Below are 22,147 nucleotides of genomic sequence, written 5' to 3'. Positions count from 1 at the left end.
CGGACACATATGATCTCAGGCTGGAATGGAGGCGGGAGCTGGAGTGGCTTCAACGGATGGAGTGGAACATGGCACTATACGACAATCAGATGCGCGCTGGTGGCAGCCACGCTACTCCTAGTGGCAGTGGCACTGCTGGAGGAGCACAAACATCACCGCCTAGGCCGCCGCCTTAGCAATAGGACCAGCAGAACGACGACGATAACGACGACTTTCAGTGACTAGGGTTTTTTATACACTGTATGATTGTATAATATCCTCTGTTATTTGAATTTTTATTTAATTCATGCACTTAATAATTTAACATATTTGGCTTCTATTATATAGAATTTGACTACTAATTGTGTAAAAGTTAAATTAAATAAAAAATTTAGAATTTCACTACTAATTTCATAAAAAAATATTAAAAAAATTGAACTTACCGTTAGGTTCTCTAGCGGAAATATCCGACGATAAATATGTGGGAACATAAAAAGTTTGGCGCCAAATTTATCGTCGGAAAAAATTTGCCGATTACTGACACCAGATATCACTACAACATTTTGGGTATATGGCCATGGTTTTTTTTGTCACGGTAAAAAACCGTGCCCATAGACCCTCTATGGTCATAGTTTTTTACCGTGATAAAAAAAAGCTACGGTCGCGGTTTTTGGGGGGTGACCTAAAGGGGTCTATGGTCACGGTTTTTTATCGTGACCAAAAAGGGTCTATGATCACGGTTTTTCAAAAAAGGGACCTAAAAGGGTCTATGGTCACGATTTTTTGAGGTGACCTAAAGGGGTCTATGGTCACGGTTTTTTGGGGTGACCTAAAGAGGTCTATGGTCACAGTTTTTCAAAAAAGGGTGACCTAAAAGGATTTATGGTCACGGTTTTGGGGGGTGACCTAAAGGGGTCTATGGTCACGGTTTTGGGGCTGGCCTAAAATGGTCTATGGTCACGATTTTGAGGGGTGACATAAAAGAGTCTATGGTCACGGTTTTTCAAAAAAAGGTGACCTAAAAGGGTTTATGGTCACGGTTTTTTGGGGTGACCTAAAGGGGTCTATGGTCACGGTTTTGGGGGTTGACCTTAAATGGTCTACGGTCACGATTTTTCAAAAAAAGGTTACCTAAAAGGGTTTATGATCACGGTTTTGGGAGGTGACCTAAAGGGGTCTATGGTCACGGTTTTGGGGGTGACCTAAAATGGTCTATGGTCACGATTTTTCACCGTGACCAAAAGACATCTATGGTCACGATTTTGAGAGGTGGCCTAAAAGAGTCTATGGTCACGTTTTATGAAAGAGTGACTAAAGGGGTCTATGGTCACGGTTTTTGGGGTTGACCTTAAATGGTCTAAGGTCACGGTTCTTCAAAAAAGGGTGACTTAAAAGGGTCTATGGTCACGGTTTTGGATGATGGCCTAAAGAGGTTTATGGTCTCGATTTTGGGAGGTGACCATAAACTACGGTTTTTCAATTTTTTTTTAAAACCCCTCCCCAATTCCCTCCCAAAATTCTCATTCCCTCACTCATCATTCTTCACTTAGGAGTAAAGGGTGAAGATAACACTTGGTCAGACCAAACTGTAATCCGGCTGGTCAAACTAAACCGAAACCCAGTCGGTTCAAATGAAACGATGCCGTATCGCTTAAAGAACATTCAGAAAGCATGCGTGTGCCCCTAGTCCCTAGAGCTTCCTTTCTCCCTTCTCCTTCCTTCTCCCCAGTCCCCAAAGAAAAACTGAAGCCCTAGCCTCTACCGCTGACGCATGCGTCGCGCTCAACCCTAGCCTCCATCGTCGCTGCCGTTCTTCTCACCACCACCGCCCCTAGTCCAGTTGTCTCTCCACTGTCCAACCGGTCACCTCCAACCCCTCTGTACACTCTCGAATCACAAGCTTTTCTGCATCGTTCATCGCATGTTGTAACAATCCGAATTTTTGTAAAATTAAATAATGAGTTAGCTATGATTTATTATATTTGTTGAAGATTTTAATTTTTTTAAAAAAATATTTTACTAAAAGTAATTAAATAGATTAGGAGATAAGCTGATTTTAGATCAATCAAGATTTTTATATAATTTTATTATAATTGAATATTTTACTAAATAGAGATTGAAATTTAGTAATAGAAGAACTATATGTAATTTAATTTAAGTAATTTTTATTATGAACAATTCATGATTTAATTTGAGTTTTTATTTTCAGAAAATAATTTATTAAAAATGACTAAATTGATTTTATAAGTACTTCAAATTTAAATTTAATTAATATTTTTGTCTAATTAATATATTTATTTTATAATATAAATTAAAAATAATTATTTTTACTCAATAGTATATTGATAAATAATATTCTTAAAATATTTTTAGTAAAATATATTTAATTTAAAATTATTATTCTATTCACTAATTTTCTCAAAATATCTATTTTATCCAAAATTTTTTATAAAATTCCTAATTTTTAATTTTAATTTTCAAATTGAAAATTACAAACCCTAAGTCTAATGCCCTAAATCCCTAATTTCCAAAATACAAACCCTCAAACCCCCGGCCCCTCTCTTCAACGTAACACAAGTACACACCCACAGAAACATAGAGAGAGAAAGGGAAAACAGAGAAGGGAAGAGAGGGGGGAAGAAGGAGACGGCGCCGGCGGGACAGGCAGTCGCCGTCACTGTCGATGCTCGCAAGGAAGAGAGGGAGAGTGAGGGCGATCGAGCTGAGGAGAAGCAGAGAGTGAGAAGAAACAAAGAGGAGGAGCCGTCCCGCACTACCACTGTATCACCGGCATTGTCATGCGATGGAGGAGAAAGTCGTCGCCGTCGCCATCGAGCACGAGGGAAAGAGAGAGGTTCGCGGTGGAGTGAGAGGGAGAGAGAGACAGGCGCGAGGGAGAAGGAAGCTCGCGACAGAGATGAGATGGACCTTCGTCATCACCATTGGTGTGGTCGGAGTCGTGGTCGTTGTTGTCGTCGATTGAAGGTACCGCCGTCGTAGTGGAAGAAGCCCAAAGAGAGAGATGAGCAAGGCCCGAAGAGAGTGAGCGTCGCTGCCACCGCCATTGGAGATGAACCCAGTTGTTCTCTTACTGTCGAAGGTATTGTTATCACTGCTCTGGCTCAATTATGTATCGTTACTATTGCTGTTTGGCTACTGCTGAGGTTTTCTACCATCACTGGAGCTGCCAGAGAACCACCGTGGTTGTTGCCTAGGAAACGGAACGAGTGTGGGGATTGCTAACGGAGCTGCCGTATTTGGCGATTTTCGCAATATTCGACATTGAGGTAGGGGATTTATTTTATGTCATTGGGGTTTACTTTGAAGTGTTTCATTCATCCATTAGTGAGATTTAATTTATATGGACATTGATGTTGTGTTGTTTGTAATTGGTGGGGCTTAATTGATCTATTTTAACAATGGACATCATTCTGTGTGTCTATCATGGTAGAAATTCCTTCTTTTATGAATTGATAAAATAGCAGGCTAGGCAGCTTCAATATGATCATGAGTCTTCTTACCATTCCTTTATGGCTGCACTGCCTAATGTTGCTTCATGATTCACTCAATTCAATTTGGGAGTTATGCTTTTGGGTTTTTAGATTAGATTTGTTTGTTTTCTGGTGATTTTTTTTTCAAGTTTACTATTATTCTTGTTGTTGATTGGAGAGAAAAGAAAAGAAAAAAAATTGGATATTTGGTTGACAGCTTTGTATATCTTTTAGGCAGTATTTCATTACTTTTACAGATTGTATATTGTTAATTTGTTATGGATCATTGAAGCTTTTTAATTTTTCAGTATGGAAGAGTTCCTTTTGCTTGGAGTAAATTTTTACAATAGTCTTTTAATTTTTATAAGCCAAATTATTCTCTAAAATTTTTATTAAACAAATAGGTGTGCTATACACTATATCAATTTAGTCTCCAGTTCATTTTTGTTTTATGGAAAATTTAATAGTCTAAATTAACAGAGGTCAAATAAAATAAAGATGTAAAATGAATTAGAGATTAACTTGATTCAATGAATATTTAATAGATAATTTGATCCTAAACCTTAAAATTTGAGGAAGTAATTTAAAATTTTAAAGTTTAAACTACTACTCTTTGCTACATGTGTATTTCTTCGGTTTAAATTTCCTTGTACTTTTTGGCTAGGGTGAAATCTTACTTTATACTGGTGCTTATAATTATTCTCATTTTCTTTCCTTGGCATTATTACACTATTACTAGTACTAGGGTGAAATCTTACTTTGAGCAAATTTCTAACAGAAAACATAGCCTGAAAGTTGAAGCTAATAATTTCATAATTTGCCATCATCCATTTTAAGTGTGGATGACTTGTTCAAATCACAAGATCCTCTAAGGTATGGGTTATGCAATGACGAGCCTTTATGTTTGGGAGAAAAATAATAAGGCTGTATAAATAAAGTGGAGTGGATCTTGCTCTTCATAATTATAGTGATAGTAGTACCGTCCTACAAGTTAGGCTAATAAGTAATAACCGAGTTGCTACAAAAGTTACTGTTTTCCTTTCTTCTATAACTAGCTCAGACTAATCCTTGATGCACTCTAGAATGTGCTGAGGAGATGTAGTAGCCTGCTGCTGTCAGGTAATGTATGGCATATTTGACACAACTTAATAAAATATAGTATTTAGATTTACTTTATCTGATATAATAACTACTATAAACTTGTTGGTTGTGATTATATATGAGACAGTAATTGATTTTGTTAAATGACAGAGTCGTTTAGAGCTTTAAATGAGAAATTCTAAGTCTACATGCTTTGGCGATTGGTAACTTCTTTTTTCTCAAAATAATGCAACCAATTTTTGCTTTGGATACAACTTTTAACGTATATATATTCATAGTTAAAACCTTCTTGGATTGTATACTTAATTATCATACAAAAACCATGACTTAACCAAAATTGAAATTGAAAAGAGATAATTTATAAAGGGGAGCAGATTCAACTCAGCCAAACATTTATTGAGTTTAAGGCATGTATACTAATTCTGAAAAATGTACCCAGGTAGTTGTTTTATTTTAAGTATATTTTAAATGAATAAGCCTTTTGAAAATAATCTGAAGTAATTACATGTTGCATTATGTTTATTTGCAAGTTATTCTTTCTATTAGGCCAAATGCACATAAAATGCAAAATAAAAAAATGCATTGTAGAGGATAAAAGTATTTTCCTATAGTGATATTTAGTTAACTTATAATTGATTTATAAAGTCAACTGCATTAGCATGTGTAGAGGCTGATGTGTTCTTCTATTATCCATCGATGTCTTATTTGTACGAAGGTGAGAACCCTGCAGAGGAAGCCAAGAAAAGCAACCACGTGCAGAGAAAAATCGAGAAATGCCAGAAAGATCGTAAGCTTGTTCCTCATGTTGAAGAGCAGTTTGGTGGTGGGAGATTGCTGGCTTACATTGCTTCTCGACCTGATCAATGTGGCAGGGATGACGGGTAATGCATATAACTATTGCTTGTTTGTGTTGCACTGAATTTTGTCTATTTATTCTTGATCTGTTACTTATTTCATTCCTTCTTGAATGCTGCAGCTATATTTTGGAAGGCAAGGAGCTTGAATTTTATATGAAGAAAATCCAGAAGAAGGGAAAGGGTGCTGCTTGATTATTCTATTCTCATACTTGTATTTTGGATGGGATGGAATAGGTCTCTTATAATGACTTTAGTTATCTACATGTAATATTTTGATGTGTTGTGTACTTTTTGTAAAGAGATTTTATCTGGTATTACATGTAATGGACAAATTATACTCTATTTTGATTTGTGTTGTTTGGATTAAAAACATATCTAGCTTATAATGAAACTTTTATGATTTAGATTTCTTGAATTTCTTATTTTTAGATTTATTTGGTGATTATCATTGTTTTGGGATGTGATTATGCTTTTAAAAAAAATTAAATCACATAAAACAAAACAGGCTATGGTTACGGTTTTCAGGTAGGGTGACCATAAATAGACTATGGTCACGGTGAAAACCGTGACCATAGATAAGACTATAGTCACGGTTTTAAGAAGGGGTGACTATAGAGGCTAATAACGTGACCATAGATAAGGCTATGGTCACGATTTTAAGGAGGGGTGACCATAGATAAGGCTATGGTCACGGTTTTAAGGAGGGATGACCATAGAAGCTATGGTTACGATAAAAACCGTAACCATAGATAAAGCTATGGTTACGGTTTTAAAGAGGGCTGACCATAGAGCTATGGTCACGATCAAAACCGTGACCATAGATAAGGCAGACTATAGTCACGGTTTTAAGGAGGGGTGACCATAGAGGTTATAGTCATGGTCAAAATCGTGACCGTAGATAAGGCTATGGTTACGGTTTTAAGGAGGGGTGACCATAAAGGTTATGGTCACGGTTATAAGGCTATAGTCACGGTGAAAAAACGTGGCCTAAAGTGTCAGAATTTGAAAATTGAAATCGTGACCATAGAAACCGTGACCATAGACCTATGGCCATAAGAGAATAGGCCACGGTAAAAAACCGTGACTATAGGTCCAAAACCGTGACTATAGATCTATGGTCACCCTTTTTACTAGTTATGGTCATGGTTTTTTACTATGACCATAGGCCTTTTTTTTGTAGTGATATTCGTAGTTTAAAAACTAAATCCGCTGCTAAGTTTGTCGGAAGTTACTGGCAAACAACAAAATCTTATAGTAAATATTTACTAGCGAAATTTATACAGTAGAATTAGAACTAACACAAAATCTGATGATAAATTCATTATCAGCAGATTAATTTTATTTTTTTGACGATACTCGACGTTTTTTTTTTTTTTTTTTTTGAAGTGGAAGCTTCCTACACCTAACAAACTCTTAACTGACTCCTAAACTAGAAAAGTAATAACCAACTTTAAAAACAGAAAGGTAAGCAAACAAGCTAACTACTTTTTATAACTAAGTCCGTAGAGACTAGCAATGATTTGAGACGTAAAACATCTACTATGCAATACTCATAACACACATAATACATATATCATCATATACGGTGCCGGCCCGGTTTAGCAGCCACATTTTATTACCTTCGAAATTGGAATAATGCATGATAGATGGTACGTATGAAAGCTACTTCACAAGTCTTGGATCAAAATATTTCAATATTCTTGTGAGCAATGATAGACAATCCAAAACTTGAATCATTCATGAATTATAAGGAGGTGAATTATTCTAGTATAATTAAGTTATGGTAATTAAGTATTGTTAAAATTAAAGTAATATTTTTTTAAATAATTTTTTAAGAAATATTGTTTAATAATAAAAAATATTATTTTAAATTTAATAATATTTTTTTAAAATACTGTAATCACTGCTAGTTATTGTAGTATAGTCATATTAGAAGCAAGGACTTTTATAAAAAATATCTATAAAAGAATATAATGGTAATATAAATCGTTTTCCAGATATGACATATGGAATAATCAAAATATCTACATCTTGTTATGAAAAAAAGTAACTTATTTGTTTAACTATTTTTAGTGCCTCAAACTAATAAGTGTGTTTAACTATTTATTAACTCATGCATAAGATTACTTTTCTACATGGTGTTTTAAAATTGTTTAATTTGGTGAATAAAGAATTGCCCTACCTAATCTTGAAGTCATCTTTCGCTACATTATTTGTTTTTCATGGCACGAGGATTGACTATGAAATATGACGATTTTTCTAATAGACATTTGAATGCTATCACTTCTTTATTTGGCTAATAATGTGATTATGCTGACTAGTAATTTTTGAATATCCGATTAATATATTATTAAAACAGCTAATTATTAAAAAAAAATACAAAGTTAAATGTAAGCAAAAACTTTTAAATAAAATTAATCAAAAATATTTAATAACAAAAAAATTAGTTAAAAATAATTTAAATTTATCTTATTTAATATTAATTAATTTTATTATAATTAATAATAAATATTAAAAAGACAAATTTAAACTGTTTAAATTAATTTTTTATTGTCTTAAGTAAAAGCAAAATTTGCGAATGAATACAAAAATAAATCAAGTAATTAAAATTTATTTGATACAAATCATCCATTATATATATATATATATATATATATATATATATATATATATATATATATATATATATATATATATATATATATATATATATATATATATATATATATATAACCACACAAGCCATGAATCAAAACTAACATACATTATTATTCAATTGTAATATATAGAACATCGTCATCTTCTATATATCTAGGAATAACCCATTGCTATATCTATCATTTTTATGGCTCCATCATTAGAGAGCAATAAAAATGTTGTTATTGATGATGAATCCAATAAGAATCTTCTTAAAGAAGAAGAAGAAGATGGAATGCTTTTTGCAATGGACTTGGGGGTTTTAGTGGCGCTTCCAATGGCTGTTAAGACTGCATTCGAGCTTGGAATCTTCGACATAATAGCCAAAGGTGGTGAACATGCAAAGCTCTCATCTGAAGACATTGCATCACAGATTGGTAGCATAAACCCTAATGCACCATCGATGGTGGATCGCCTTCTTAGGCTCCTTGCAAGTCATTCTTTGTTGTCTTGTTCATCACTTCCTCAAGGTATGTATATGTAGCGGCCATGTATTCCTTTTTAAAGCTTTTAGATTTTTGGATATACACGAATTTATACATTTTTTTTGAAAAATTCTAAACGGGGGTGGAGGTGCTAGGAAGGGAAGACGGGGGAAGGGGGAGGGGGGAGGGGTGGGGGTGGGGTGCTGGGAAGGGAAGACAGGGAGGGGGGTGACGCGGGGTGGGGTGGGGGTGTTGGGAAGGGAAGACGGGGAGGGGGAGGGGGAAAGGGAGGAGGGGGTGGGGGTGACGCGGGGTGGTGGTGGGGGTGCTGGGAAGGGAAGACGGGGAGGGGGTGATGCGGGGTGGGAGTGGGGGTGGGGGTGCGGGGAAGGGAAAACGAGGTAGGGGTGGGGGTGGGGGGAACGGGAGGCAGGGAGGGGGAGGGGGAAGGGGTATTTTTGTCCAAAAAAAATAGAAAGGTCGATTTTAATACGAATAAAAACGTTAAGGACAACTTTAAATCCAAATTAACAAGAGGGACGAATTCGATTCTGGCACAAAATGTTAGGAACCAAAATCGTACTTATCCCAAAAAAAATACACAATCTGGCTCCTAAACTTTACTTTTATGGAACTAATTAGTCCCTATATCAATGTTTTTGTTTTGGCACAAGAGCTAATCAGTCCCATAAAAGTAAAACTCAGAAGCCGGATTGAGTAATTTTATTTGTTAAGGACTCGTAGTTCTTTCAAAATAATTGTCAGGATCAGATTAGATATTCACTCTATTTATTTTACTCTCACTTCACTGCACCGCAGTCAGTATTTTTGTGGCATTTTTTTAATTTTGTGAGGGTCTTAAATTGCTGCTAAATTTAACAGCAATCAAGTTAATTTTTTTTTAAGAAGTTAAAAACTAATTTTGGGATAGTTTTTTAAAATTGTTAGAATAATCACCACTAAATAATTTGCAAAGGTTTATAACGGCGGCTATCTATTGGAATTGGTGTAGTGTTTATCTATTATATTTGTTTTGTATTAAGATAAAAATTACTTATAATTTTTTATTATGTATGTATTAAGAATGTTAAACATGTTAGCCTAATTCGTTTAAATACATAGTTCAATTAGTCTCACAAGTTAAATGAATGTGACCAATAATCTTAAATGTGCTTAATTTTTTTAATAAAAAAATTAATCGAATTATAAAAAATAAAAAGTTCCTAACTCATATATTTTATTTGCTCTTATTATTACCACATGTTTTCTGCATTCAGTCACCAAAAATGAAAATGATCAAGAACATGAGCTTATTGCATCTCCTCAGAAGATTGGGTATAGTCTTACAGCTGCTGCTTCCAAATATTTTGTGACTGATGATGATGGTGTCAATTTTGGACACAGTTTGAGCTTGATTCTGGATAAGGTTTTCTTGGAAAGCTGGTCAGTGTTACCAAAACTTTAACCAACTTTTATTATTACAGTGTTTTAAAAAATGTGACTAAAATTAAACTAACGTTTTTTTATTATTAAGTAATGTTTTTTAAAAATATTATTTTAATTTAATATTTATAATTATATATTTATTATATTTAATATTATTAAATTATTTTGGTAGTAATTAATAAAAATTAAACTAATTAATAATTAATAATTAATAAATATAAAATAAAATAATTTTAATTTTTTGATGGGTTAATTTTTATATTTTTTAAATATTTTTTTTATCATAAATATTAGTATATTACTCGTTCTATTATATATAGATATTAAGTCCCTAACAAATAAGAATCTTTTACATAATAGAAAAACGAAAAAATATCTTTATAGTCATAAAATATTAAAGAGTTTGGTGGAAATTTAAGTTGACCTCGCCAATAAGATGTAGATTGTGTTTTTTCTTTGTTCCTTTCCCACTTAGCTTTATTTATTTATTTTTAATTCGTATGAATTTTTAGGTGACATAATGATGTTGAATGATTATTTATTTTTAATTCGTATGAATTTTTAGGTGACATAATGATGTTGAATGATTTTTGAATGTATGGAAAAATATAGGATACTAATATATATGTGCTAATTTATTATTAATAATAATTAATTATTATATTTTAAACACATATATAAAGAGATACATTTAGAAAATATATTTATGAAGACATTTTTATTAGATACGATTATGAAAAAGATATTTTTATTAGACACATCTATAAAGACATTTTCATTAAACACAATTATAAACAAAAATTGACAGAAATTGATAAAATTTTTATTGGTAACGTAACGGAATTATTTTTGAATTGGAATAAAGGAGTGAACTGAAAGGAGCAATATTGGAAGGAGGTGTGCCATTTGTTAGGGTTAATGGGATGCATGCATTTGAGTACCCAAGTGTGGATCCAAGGTTCAATGATGTTTTCAACAAAGCTATGATAAGCCACACAACCATAGTGATGAAGAGGGTTCTTGAGTCCTATGAAGGTTTCAACAACATTAACACTCTAATTGATGTTGGTGGTGGTCTTGGTATCAATCTCAAAATGATCACTTCCAAATATCCAAATATCAATGCTATTAACTTTGACTTGTCTCATGTAATTCAACATGCCCCCACCTATCCCGGTATAATATATTATTATTATTATTATTATTATTATTATTATTATTATTATTATTATTATTATTATATATATATTTTTATATTTTGTAGGTGTAAAACATGTGGGAGGAGATATGTTTGAGAGTGTTCCTAATGGAGATGCCATTTTCATGAAGGTGATATATACAATATTATTCAATTCTTTATGCTGGAATTATCAAATTTTGGGATAAAAATATACTTTATTCTATAAAAAATTATTCATAATATATAATTTCAATTTTTTAAATGTTATATCGTTTATAGTGAAATATATGAAAAATATTAAATTAGATATTTTTGTAGCAATTAAAATATTTTTTATTATGTGGCTAAATACTAAAACCAATCACATTTGTTATATTAATAATAGAAGTATTTTATTTTTACTATTATAATATTTTATCTAACTTATTACTTTATATATAACATACAAAAATAAGGAGGGGAAAAGACAAAATTGTATATTTTTCTCATATTTTACATTTGGACATGTGACATGACTTTATTTTTGAAACCAAAAATTTCAGTGCATACTTCATGATTGGAGTGATGAACATTGCTTGAAGGTGTTGAAGAATTGCCATAAAGCCATTCCTGAAGATGGAAAATTGATTGTTGTAGACTTAATGGTTCCGGTTTTTCCGGAGAATAAAACCGCCGCTAAGGCTGCTTTCAAAGCTGACTTATTGATGATGACTCAAAACATTGGAGGAAAAGAGAGAACCAAACATGACTTCATTCATTTGGCCACTGCTTCTGGATTTTTTTCCATCAAATTTGTGTGCTCTGTCTCTGGATATTGGGTCATGGAGTTCTATAAGTAGACACACTTATGTATCTAGAGTCCTATATATATATTTTGGTGAGTGTATCTAAAAAAAAAAAACACTCACGTACAAATTAAAATAGTATATAATAAAATAAATGGATAAGTATAATTTTGGTCCATAACGTAAAGGCCGAAAATTTATTTTGTCCTTGGCCTTTTTTTTGCTACAAAATAGTCCCAAAAGTTTCAGTTTGTTTTAAAACAGTCCTTCAAACCAAAATGTCCCTATCATTTCTTCCCCAAAATTATGCAAAGCACCAGTAAAAACACAAACATAAGCACCACCACACCCACCACCACCCACCACCACCACCACCACCACCACCATCATCATCATTATCATAATGGAATCACCATCACCACCACCACCCCACAGAATTCACAGAACCACCACCACCACTCCCCACCCACTGCCACTCCATCACTATCTGCATCACACCAACCAAAACTCAGAAAATCAACATCATCATTGTCATCCTCATCAGAACCCAAAATTCAGATCCAGAACTCAAACTCAGACAATCAAAAACTCAACTTAGACAATCTTCATCATCATCAAGAACCCAGAATCAGCAACAACAATACTCCATATTCCACAACAAATTTCACAAAAAATCCAATTCACAGAATTCACAGAAGAAGAAGAAGAAGCGACGAGCGGCGGTAAGAAGAAGAAGAAGAAGAAGAAGCGGCGGACGACGGTGCGGCGGTGGGATCGGCGGGAAGAAGAAGAAGAAGAAGCGGCGGGCGACGGGCGGCGATGCAGCGGCGGGAAGAAGAAGAAGAAGAAGAAGAAGAAGCGGCGGGCGGTATGCTGCGGCGGTGCGGCGGTGCAGCGTCCCCCTTCTCTCCCCCCTTTTATTTTTTTCTCCCTCTTCCCACCCACCCTGCTTCTCTGTATCTCCCTTTCTTTCTTTTTCTTTTTATTTTATATTTATTTTATTTTAAAATTTTTTAATGAGGGATAATTTGGTAATAAAAAAATATAATTGGTAAAAAGGACGATTTTAAAACAAACTGAAGTATTGAGGATCATTTTATAGCAAAAAAAAGGCTAAAGACAAAATAAATTTTCAGCTTCTACATTATGACCAAAATCATACTTATCCCTAAAATAAAATACAAAAGCTAAGGCACTCCTTGAAAACAAAAACTCCCATATTAATTTCTCTCTCTTTCCGGATTTCCATATATACTTGTAATATGTGTAGAAATAAACACCGATAAAAAATATTGAATAATTTAGATGTTTGGATATAGATAAAATAAAAATAAATAGTTATATCTCTCTATTAGTAGATTATTTTAAAGATTTTAGTATATAAATAAAATATTAGATAAATTATCTTTAACACAAAGTTATTATCTATTTTTGTATTTATACTTTTATTGTTTTATATATATATTTAATACAACTAACAACTACTGTATTGAAAACCCAACAAAACCTCAAAATAAAGTTATTATCTATTTTTGTATTTATACTTTTATTGTTTTATATATATATTTAATACAACTAACAACTACTGGATTGAAAACCCAACAAAACCTCAAAATACCTTCTCTGGCAACATTAAATAGAATTTTTGGAAATAATAAAAAATTTAATATCAAAATTATATAATAATATTTTAATAAAATAAAATGTATACATTTTTTATTTTTAAAATTTATTACTGATATGACAATAAATAAATATTTTATAAATAAAATAATTAAATTATATTTATACCTTTTTAAACAAAAAATTAATGTAAATAACTAAATTATCCATAAGAAAGTCATCTTTTTTTCTTATCTTTTAACCTTATCTTTATTATTTTCACAAATTCCATCTATGCTATATTTGCGACATATATATGATTCCAAGTTCAGATAAAGAAGGAGAATTGTGTTAGACCTTCAAGAGTCAACATAAAAACTTAGTCGAATCTTCGTTCATGACATGGATTAAAGATATTATTGTGCTAAAACTAGGTCATTACTCGGAAGCAACGTGCTGTATGGCTCGCGTACAGTGTCAAATGAACAAGAGCTGCTGCATCGGTGCCCGGGTGTAGTGTTAAATGAGCAAGAGTTCCTGCGTGTTTGTGAATGGACGAGGGTAAATAAGCTAGTTCACAAAGAAAAAGATAAAGATAAAGGTCGGGGTGATATAAGGTTGAGATTTGGGACATGGTACATAGATACTTTAACAAAAAAAATCCATAGATGTGGTGAATACTATGACAAGGAGAAAGATTAACATTGTGTGCATACGAAAAACAAAAATGAGTCGGTGCGAAAGTTAGGGAGTTGGATACCTCCGGGTTCAAACTTTGGTATACAAAAAAGGTGAAAAATAAGAATGTAGTAGGTATTAGGGATGGCAACAGGTCCCCATAGGGGTGGGACATGCCCCCAGCCCCAATATCTGTCCCCGTCCCCGCCCCGTCCCCGCGACGGATGGTAGGGACTCCATATCCGCCGGGGACCTAGGTCTTCGCAGATATCCGCATATTTTTGTAAAAAATAATAAAAATTGAAAAAAATGAAAAAAAAGTAGAAAAAATAAAAAAAGATAATCCTCAATTGTCATTACAAACATAATTTCTATTTTTTTTAGAGACTTAAATAGCAATAACCAACAAACATAAACATCCAAACATATCCATAAAACAACCAAATATTTCATAAACAACTAAACATATCTATAAACAACCAAACAAAGTTCATCACATTGTAAAAACATAATTCTAAATCCTCCTTTCATCCGTAGTGATGGTAGATTTCGATTTACTTGAATCTTATATATAAAAAATAAATTTAAAGTTAAAATCGTATAATAACTCAACAAATACTTCAAAATCAAAATAAAAATTCCATAATCAGATTCAGCATAATCAATCAGCATAATCATAAATACAAATGCTTCAAAATAAAAATAAAACAAATAAAATAAAATCAAAATAAACTAGAAAAATTTCATAATCAGAATGAGCATAATCATAAACATAAATGCTTCAAAATCAAAATAAAAATTTCATAATTAGAATCAGCATAATCATAAACACAAATACTTCAAAATAAAAATAATAAAAAAATTTCATAAATAAAATCTGCATAATTATAAACACAATGCTTCAAAATCAGAATAAAACTTTCATAATCAGAATCAACATAATCAATCAGCATAATCATAAACACAAATTTTTCAAAATCAAAATAATCAAGAAAAATTTCATAAACAGAACCTGCATAATCATAAACACAATGCTTCAAAATCAGAATAAAAATTTCATAATCAGAATCATCATAATCATAAACACAAATGCTTCAACATAAAAATAAACAAGGAAAATTTCATAATCAGAATCAGACAAATGCTTCAAAATCAAAATAAATAATGAAAATAAACAATGAAAATCAGAGTTCTGTGACTTACCCGAGGAGAAGAGGCAACGACCAGTGAAGAGGTGATGACTGGCGAAGGCATGAAGACCGGTGAAGAGGCGACGAACTGTGAAGGCGCGATGACCGACAAACTTGCGACAACGGGAAGATGCGACGACGGCGAAGATGACAGACTCCCTGTTGGTTGTTGCGGTGTGCATGACGGTGACGCGTGACCTGACTGCGTGAGAGACTGAGAGGTGGTAGTGAGGGACTGAAGTGTGGGAAGTAGCGGTGAAGGACTGAGGGGTTAGGAGGTGGCGCTTGGCGGTGGTGATGGTGATAGTGAGACTGTGCCATTCAGCCACCATTCACGTGTCTAAGAGGACAGAGGCAGGGGGAGGTTTGAGGTTGAGGGAGTTCAGATTTGAGTTTACGAATTGTGAGTTGTTAGTACGGCTAGGGTTTTCAGTTTCCCTCATAAGATATATATATATATATATATATATATATATATATATATATATATATATATATATATATATATATATATATATATATATATATATATATATATATATATTAAGGGTATTATAGTCTTTTTACACATTCGGGGATTAAACAGGTCTCCACGGGACGAGGACCTCTATCTCCGTCCCCACCCCGTTTAATAAACGGGGTCCCATCCCCCGTCTCCGTGGGTGGAAAATCCTCCCCGTATCCGCTCCCGGTGTAAATCCCCGCGGATACCTGCTTTGCCGGGGGATTTTTGCCATCCCTAGTAGGTATTATCGTGGATAAGAAGTGAAAGAAGGATGTAGTGGATGTCAAGAGGGTGGGTGATCAGGTCATCTCTATCAAACTTGTGGTGGAAGGAGGTACTTTTCAGATGATTAGTGCATGCATCGTAAGTGAATCCGAACGAGCAATACAAGATAAGGTTTTGGGAGGATCTAGAGAGTTTGGTCCAAGACATACCATTGGAAAATAAAATTTTCTTAGGAGGAGATTTAAATGGCCATGTTGGAAGAGAAGTGAGTGGGTATGAAAGTATTCACAGAGACCATAGTTTCGGGGTGGTCAATACCGAGGATAAAACTATTTTGAAATTTTTCTCAACCTTTGACCTTCTCATCGCAAATACATGTTTTAAAAAGAGAAACGAACATCTTATAACCTATATGAGTGGCATGACAAGCTCTAAAATCAACTTTTTCTTATTGAGGAGATTCAACCGAAAATTTTGCATTAATTGTAAAATTATTACGGGAGAGAGTTTAACAACACAACATAGGATGCTCGTTATGGATTTTCGCGTTGAGCAAAAATTGAGAAAAAGATATTATACGAAAAACCCAAGGATGAGGTGGTGGCAGATGAAAGATAAGGAACAAATAAGCTTTCTAAGACGGGTAGGAGAAGAGACAAAGTGGGAAGGGGATGGAAGTGCAAAGAAGATGTGGAGGGAAATGGCAGAAGTTATTAGAAGAATAGAAAAAAGAAAGTTTTGGTGAATTTAGAGGGATATGACCAAGAGATAAGGAGTCCTGGTGGTGGCATACAAGTGTACAAAAAAAGATAAAGGTAAAAAGAGTGTGTTTTAAAGAGTGGTTTTTGTGCCGTAATATAAATAATTGAGAAAGATATAAGGCTGTTAAGAAATAGACAAAAGTGGCTACAAGTGAAGAAAAATAAGAGCATATGAGGGCCTTTACTAGTTTTTAGGCACGAAGAAAGGAGAAAAATGTATATATAGAATCGCAACGAACCGTGAAAGAAAAACGAGAGACTTGGATTAGGTTAAGTGCAAAGGATAAAAACGGAGAGGCTTTTGCTCAAGATGAAAAAATTAATAAAAGGTGGAGGATCTACTTCTACGAATTACTTAATGAAGGACAGAAGACTTTTCCAAGTCTTGGTCAGTTATGCACAAGGGAAGAAGATCAAAACTTCGACTACTATCGAAGGATTCGAGACTTCGAGGTAAAAGAGGCTCTAAAGCGGATGAAAAATGACAGGGCAGTAGGATCTGATAAAATTCTGATTGAAATTTGGAAGGGCCTTGGAGAGAAAGGCATTAGTTGGTTAACCAAGCTTTTTAATGAGATTTTAAGGTCAAAGAAGATACCATATGAGTAGAAAAAGAGCACTTTGGTACCTATCTACAAGAATAAGGAAATATACAGAGTTGCAAAAATTATAGAGGGATCAAACTCATGAGCCATATCATGAAGTTATGAGAAATGATGATAGAATGAAGGCTGAGACAAAAGACACAAGTAACATAGAACCAATTTAGTTTTATGCTATAGGCAGATCCACTACTGAAGCTACATACCTATTAAAAATGAATGATGGAGAGGTATCGTAGTAATAAAAGGAATCTACATATGATGTTTATTGATTTTGAAAAAGCATACGATAGAGTGACAAGGGAGGTCTTGTGGAAGGTTTTGGAAAGGAAGAGAGTAAGGATCGCATATATTCGTACAATTAAAGATATGTATGGCAGGGTTACAACTAGTGTGAAGACTCAATGTGGTGTAACAGAGAAATTTTTTATTGGTATAGGATTACACCAGGGATCATCTTTAAGTCCATATCTTTTCACATTAGTCTTGGAAGTACTCACAGAGCATATCTAAAAGTCTGTGCCATGGTGCATGCTTTTTACCGATGACATCGTCTTTATGGGAGAGTCAAAAGAATACTTAAATAAGAAGTTAGATTTATGGAGAGAAGTTCTAGAAGTGTATTGAAAATCCCGTTAAATTAGTAAATAATTAGTCAATAAATTAGTTTTTAATAAAGAAAATTAGAAATGCAAATATTATATTAAATTAGGATAAAGCTCATCAAAACGAGAATTTTGACACTAATTTCGAAAAAATGCTCCAAGATTAGACCGAACAGACAGAACCGGTTAAACCGGGCCCAAATCGGGCCCGTGGGCTCAACCGGACCAACCTTTAAATGAACCCAAGCCCCTTCTCTTCCTCATTTCAGCTGGAGCAACGTGAAAGCTTACAGGGAAGAGAAGAACCCTGAAAACCTTACGGTAAATTCAACATGCCGTAACTCCTCCGTCTGAGCTCTGATTGCCACACCGTTTGTGGCCACGCGACTACCACGTCGAACTCTACGTTTCTACCAGAACAATTTTATAGGTAACTCGCTTTATTGTTCTCAGGCACTTCTTCCCCCAATTTTCGAAAATTGAGTGGAGGTATTGAATTTCTTTGCTCTTTGATGTTTTAGGATCCAATTAGCTTGAGAAAAACGTTCACTCTTACTTATGTGAAGCTTGGGTAAGGTGAGGATACCATAATTCCATTTTAATTTTGCTAAATTTATGTTTCGGGTATTAAATTGGGTATATATGTGTTCTGAATGTGTATTAGGTTGTGAATAAATAATTGAAACTTGAAATTGTGAATATTGGAACTTGGAGAAAGCTGAGTCTAGTGTTTATTGAATTTTTGAGGGGCTATGTTTGTTTTAAATAAGTTTCCTTGATCACTACATGGGAATTGGCCAATGTGTGGTTTATGTTTCTTGCATTTAATATATAATGTTTTGTGAAAACTTAGGCTATATGACCATAGGATATGTTGGAATCTATGTGCATATATATTGTTTAGTAGCTAGCTAATGAATATGTTTAATTAGTACTGCTAAGTGGTTGATGGCTTAATGGATTATTGATTAGTCATTTGAGGTTATAAGCATATAAGCTTAGGAATAGTAAACTATGGTTTTGGTGGTTGAATTTGAGAAGTGTTTGTGTAATTGTGGTTGGTATGAGACATAATTTGTTATGGTGGTTGATGTGCTAATGAAGAAGGACATATTGTGTTGGAAAGTGTATGTTTGATGATTAATGACCTAGGAATTGTTTGGATTGAAAATAAGGTTTGAAGGTTGGCAAAAGTTGGTTTTTGGGCCGAATCTTGGCGGGCTATAACTTGACTTCCGGACCCTCAATTTGTTTCCAACTTGTTTTAAAGTGAAAATTAGGTTCGTGAAGTTTATGCCGTTCAAAGAATGGAAGAAAAATAATTTAAAATGATTGAGTTATACCCGTCAGAAATTTCGGTGTGGAATATGTAATTATGCAGGTTTCATTTCCTGATTGTGCAGCTTTCTGGTTGATCCTTTTTTTTGAAGAATGTATGTCCACGCGTACGCATGGCATGGGTTTTTGGTTATGCGTATGCGATTGGTCCTATGCGTACGCGTAAGGAGCTAGCAAGCATGTCCACGCGTACGCATGACCCTCGCGTACGCGTCACATGAGGTACTCACTTACGCGTACGCGTGACAAGGAAACGCGCGCGCGAGCTGCATTTTTACATTCCCACGCGTACGCGTGGCCCTTGTTCCATCAAACATGATTTTTGAGTTTCAAAGCCTATTTCAAACTTCTAAACCTCTATTTTCATTCCTTTAGTCATTAATAATAGTATTAGACCTGATAATCAGATGAAGTTAGGAAATAGGGATAACTTGAAGATGAAGTAAAGTTAAAAAGTGATGAATTGATTATGAAATGTTACGGATGATCATGTATGATACTTGGCTTGATAATCAAATGAATGATCATGTATGATACTAGGCTTGAATGATTAAATGATTTGAGATACAAGATTCCCTGGATAAAGTACCGTGGCTTGTCACCATGTGTACCGGGTTGAAAACTCGATATTCTGTCGACCCTACGACGTAAGGGTGACCGAGCACTTATAAATTTTCGGGAATGGTATCCCTATTGAGCGATTTGATATATATATGAGAAAAATATATGCATAGACTCATGGGGATGTGCATCAGGGGATAGTCCAATGGTTTAGCAAACCGGACTTGTCGGGTTGGCTGTATAACTGACAGATGAGCTCATTAGCCATAGGACAGGCATGCATTATGTGCATATTACTTGAATTACTTGTTTGTGCTCTAACTGGGTTTGCCTAAGTGCATTTACTATGTTAAGTGTATATTTGCTACTTGCAGTACTTGTAACCTTCTTGTGTTTGTTTTTATCTTATTATTTGTCTGTGAAATGCTGACGGAGATGGAGGTATGGAGGAATGGCAATATGGGACTTAGACTAAAGACTAAGTTAAGTTAGACTTAGATACTCTTAGAAAACTACCTTTTATGGCTTCTGTTTAATACTTTAAGCTCTATAATCTGAGTGTCGGCGTTCTAGGATTGCCTCTGGCACTCCCAAGAGCTTCTATCTTATGTGTGTGGCACATTTACCATACTGAGAACATATGGTTCACACCCCATATTATGTTGTTTTTCAGATGCAGGTCGAGAGGCACCTCGTTAGGCGTCTGGACTTCTGAAGCGAAGTGGTTATCCGGTTATTTTGTTGTATAGTGATGTATATATTTGTACTTAGCTTTCTCTCCGCATAGCTTGTTCCTTTTGATTCTCTTAGAGGCTTATGGAAAGACAAGATTTTGTTTATGTATATTTGGGTTTTGGATATGTATATATATACGTGTAAATATCCTCCGGCCAGCCTTGAATTTGCGGGTTGAGTTAGGAGCTTGTTATTCTGTATCTTTGGCACTCTATTCCTACTTTTATTATTTTATGTTTGATAATTATAGTTTTTTTTAGCACGCAAGTTAACTCGTTTCTTGAGCGTTGCACTTTTATTTCGCGATATTTATTTCATCTATTCTTCAAGACTCCTAGTATATTACAATCTTTTTCTGCTATTATATATATATATATATATATATATATATATATATATATATATATATATTATATTGTAGAGGTTGTAATACCACACTACCTTTGTTTTACGGCTTAAGCGTAAAGCTTAGTGTGGTAGGGTGTTACATGTATGGTGTGTGCATGAGCCGTAGTAAGACAGAATATATGAAATGTAAGTTTGGCTGCCGAAGGGAAAACCCTAATATAGAGGTAAAGATTAGAGAAAACATCATACAAAAAGTTAAAAGTTTTAAGTATCTTGGATGCATCATACATGATAATGGAGAGATTGAACATGATGTAAATAATAGGATCTAAGCAGGTTGGTCAAAATGGGGGAGTGCGTTTAGTTTTATATGTGACGAAAAAGTGCCTTTAAAATTTGAAGGTAAGTTCTATCACACTACTATCAAACTGATTGTGCTTTATGGTATAGAGTGTTGGGCGGCCAAAGGGAAGCACAAAAATAAGTTAAGTGTGACAGAGGTAAATATGTTGAGATGGATGAGTAGTCATACGCGATTGGATAGAATAAGGAACGAAGATATAAGAGAGAGAGTTGGAGTAGCACCTATTGTAGAAAAGATGGTAGAATCGCATCTCAGGTGGTTTGGACATGTGAGAATAAAACTGACAGCAGAGCACCCAGTTAGAAAGGTGGATGAGATGGAAGATGGATAAGGGGTGAAAGACAGAGAAAGACTTAGGAAGACTATTTATAAAGTGATCAAACGAAATCTACATGTAAATAGTCTCTCTAAAAATATGATACATAATAAAGTTCAATGACATCGTTTGACTCATGTAACCAATCCCACCTAATAAGACAGAACTTTGTTGTTGTTTGTTTATTGCTTTCACAATAAGAGTGATACTGAGATTTTCAAAAGCCTAAAGGAATCAATTAGCCATGCATTAACCAAAACCTATTCCACAGGGTCAAAATAAAAAAAAAAAGGTATTAAGTGAATGAAAAAAAGTGGAACTTAAACACAATTAACTCTGAGTTGATAGTGAAAAAC

At 34.0% G+C, this 22,147-nt stretch overlaps 2 protein-coding genes across 2 annotated transcripts; both read left to right on the top strand.

The window, feature by feature from the left end:
* The first annotated feature begins 5,088 nt into the window (after positions 1 to 5,088).
* Positions 5,089 to 5,837, top strand: LOC140178245 (small ribosomal subunit protein eS8-like). The gene is made up of 2 exons (XM_072213657.1): positions 5,089 to 5,452; positions 5,548 to 5,837. Exons 1-2 carry the CDS (start codon positions 5,268 to 5,270, stop codon positions 5,618 to 5,620), a joined length of 258 nt encoding a protein of 85 aa, XP_072069758.1. The 5' UTR covers positions 5,089 to 5,267; the 3' UTR covers positions 5,621 to 5,837.
* A 2,334-nt stretch (positions 5,838 to 8,171) lies between these two features.
* Positions 8,172 to 12,353, top strand: LOC112734512 (cathecol O-methyltransferase 1). Its single transcript, XM_025783865.3, has 5 exons — positions 8,172 to 8,595; positions 9,828 to 9,993; positions 10,862 to 11,172; positions 11,261 to 11,325; positions 11,719 to 12,353. Exons 1-5 carry the CDS (start codon positions 8,274 to 8,276, stop codon positions 12,013 to 12,015), a joined length of 1,161 nt encoding a protein of 386 aa, XP_025639650.1. The 5' UTR covers positions 8,172 to 8,273; the 3' UTR covers positions 12,016 to 12,353.
* The last annotated feature ends 9,794 nt before the right edge of the window (positions 12,354 to 22,147 follow it).

The sequence above is a fragment of the Arachis hypogaea genome, chromosome 2 (assembly GCF_003086295.3).
Source record: "Arachis hypogaea cultivar Tifrunner chromosome 2, arahy.Tifrunner.gnm2.J5K5, whole genome shotgun sequence".
NCBI classification, from domain to species: Eukaryota; Viridiplantae; Streptophyta; class Magnoliopsida; order Fabales; family Fabaceae; genus Arachis; species Arachis hypogaea.
The sequence above is the reverse complement of the archived record's forward strand: the minus strand, read 5'-3'. Positions and strand labels throughout refer to the sequence as shown.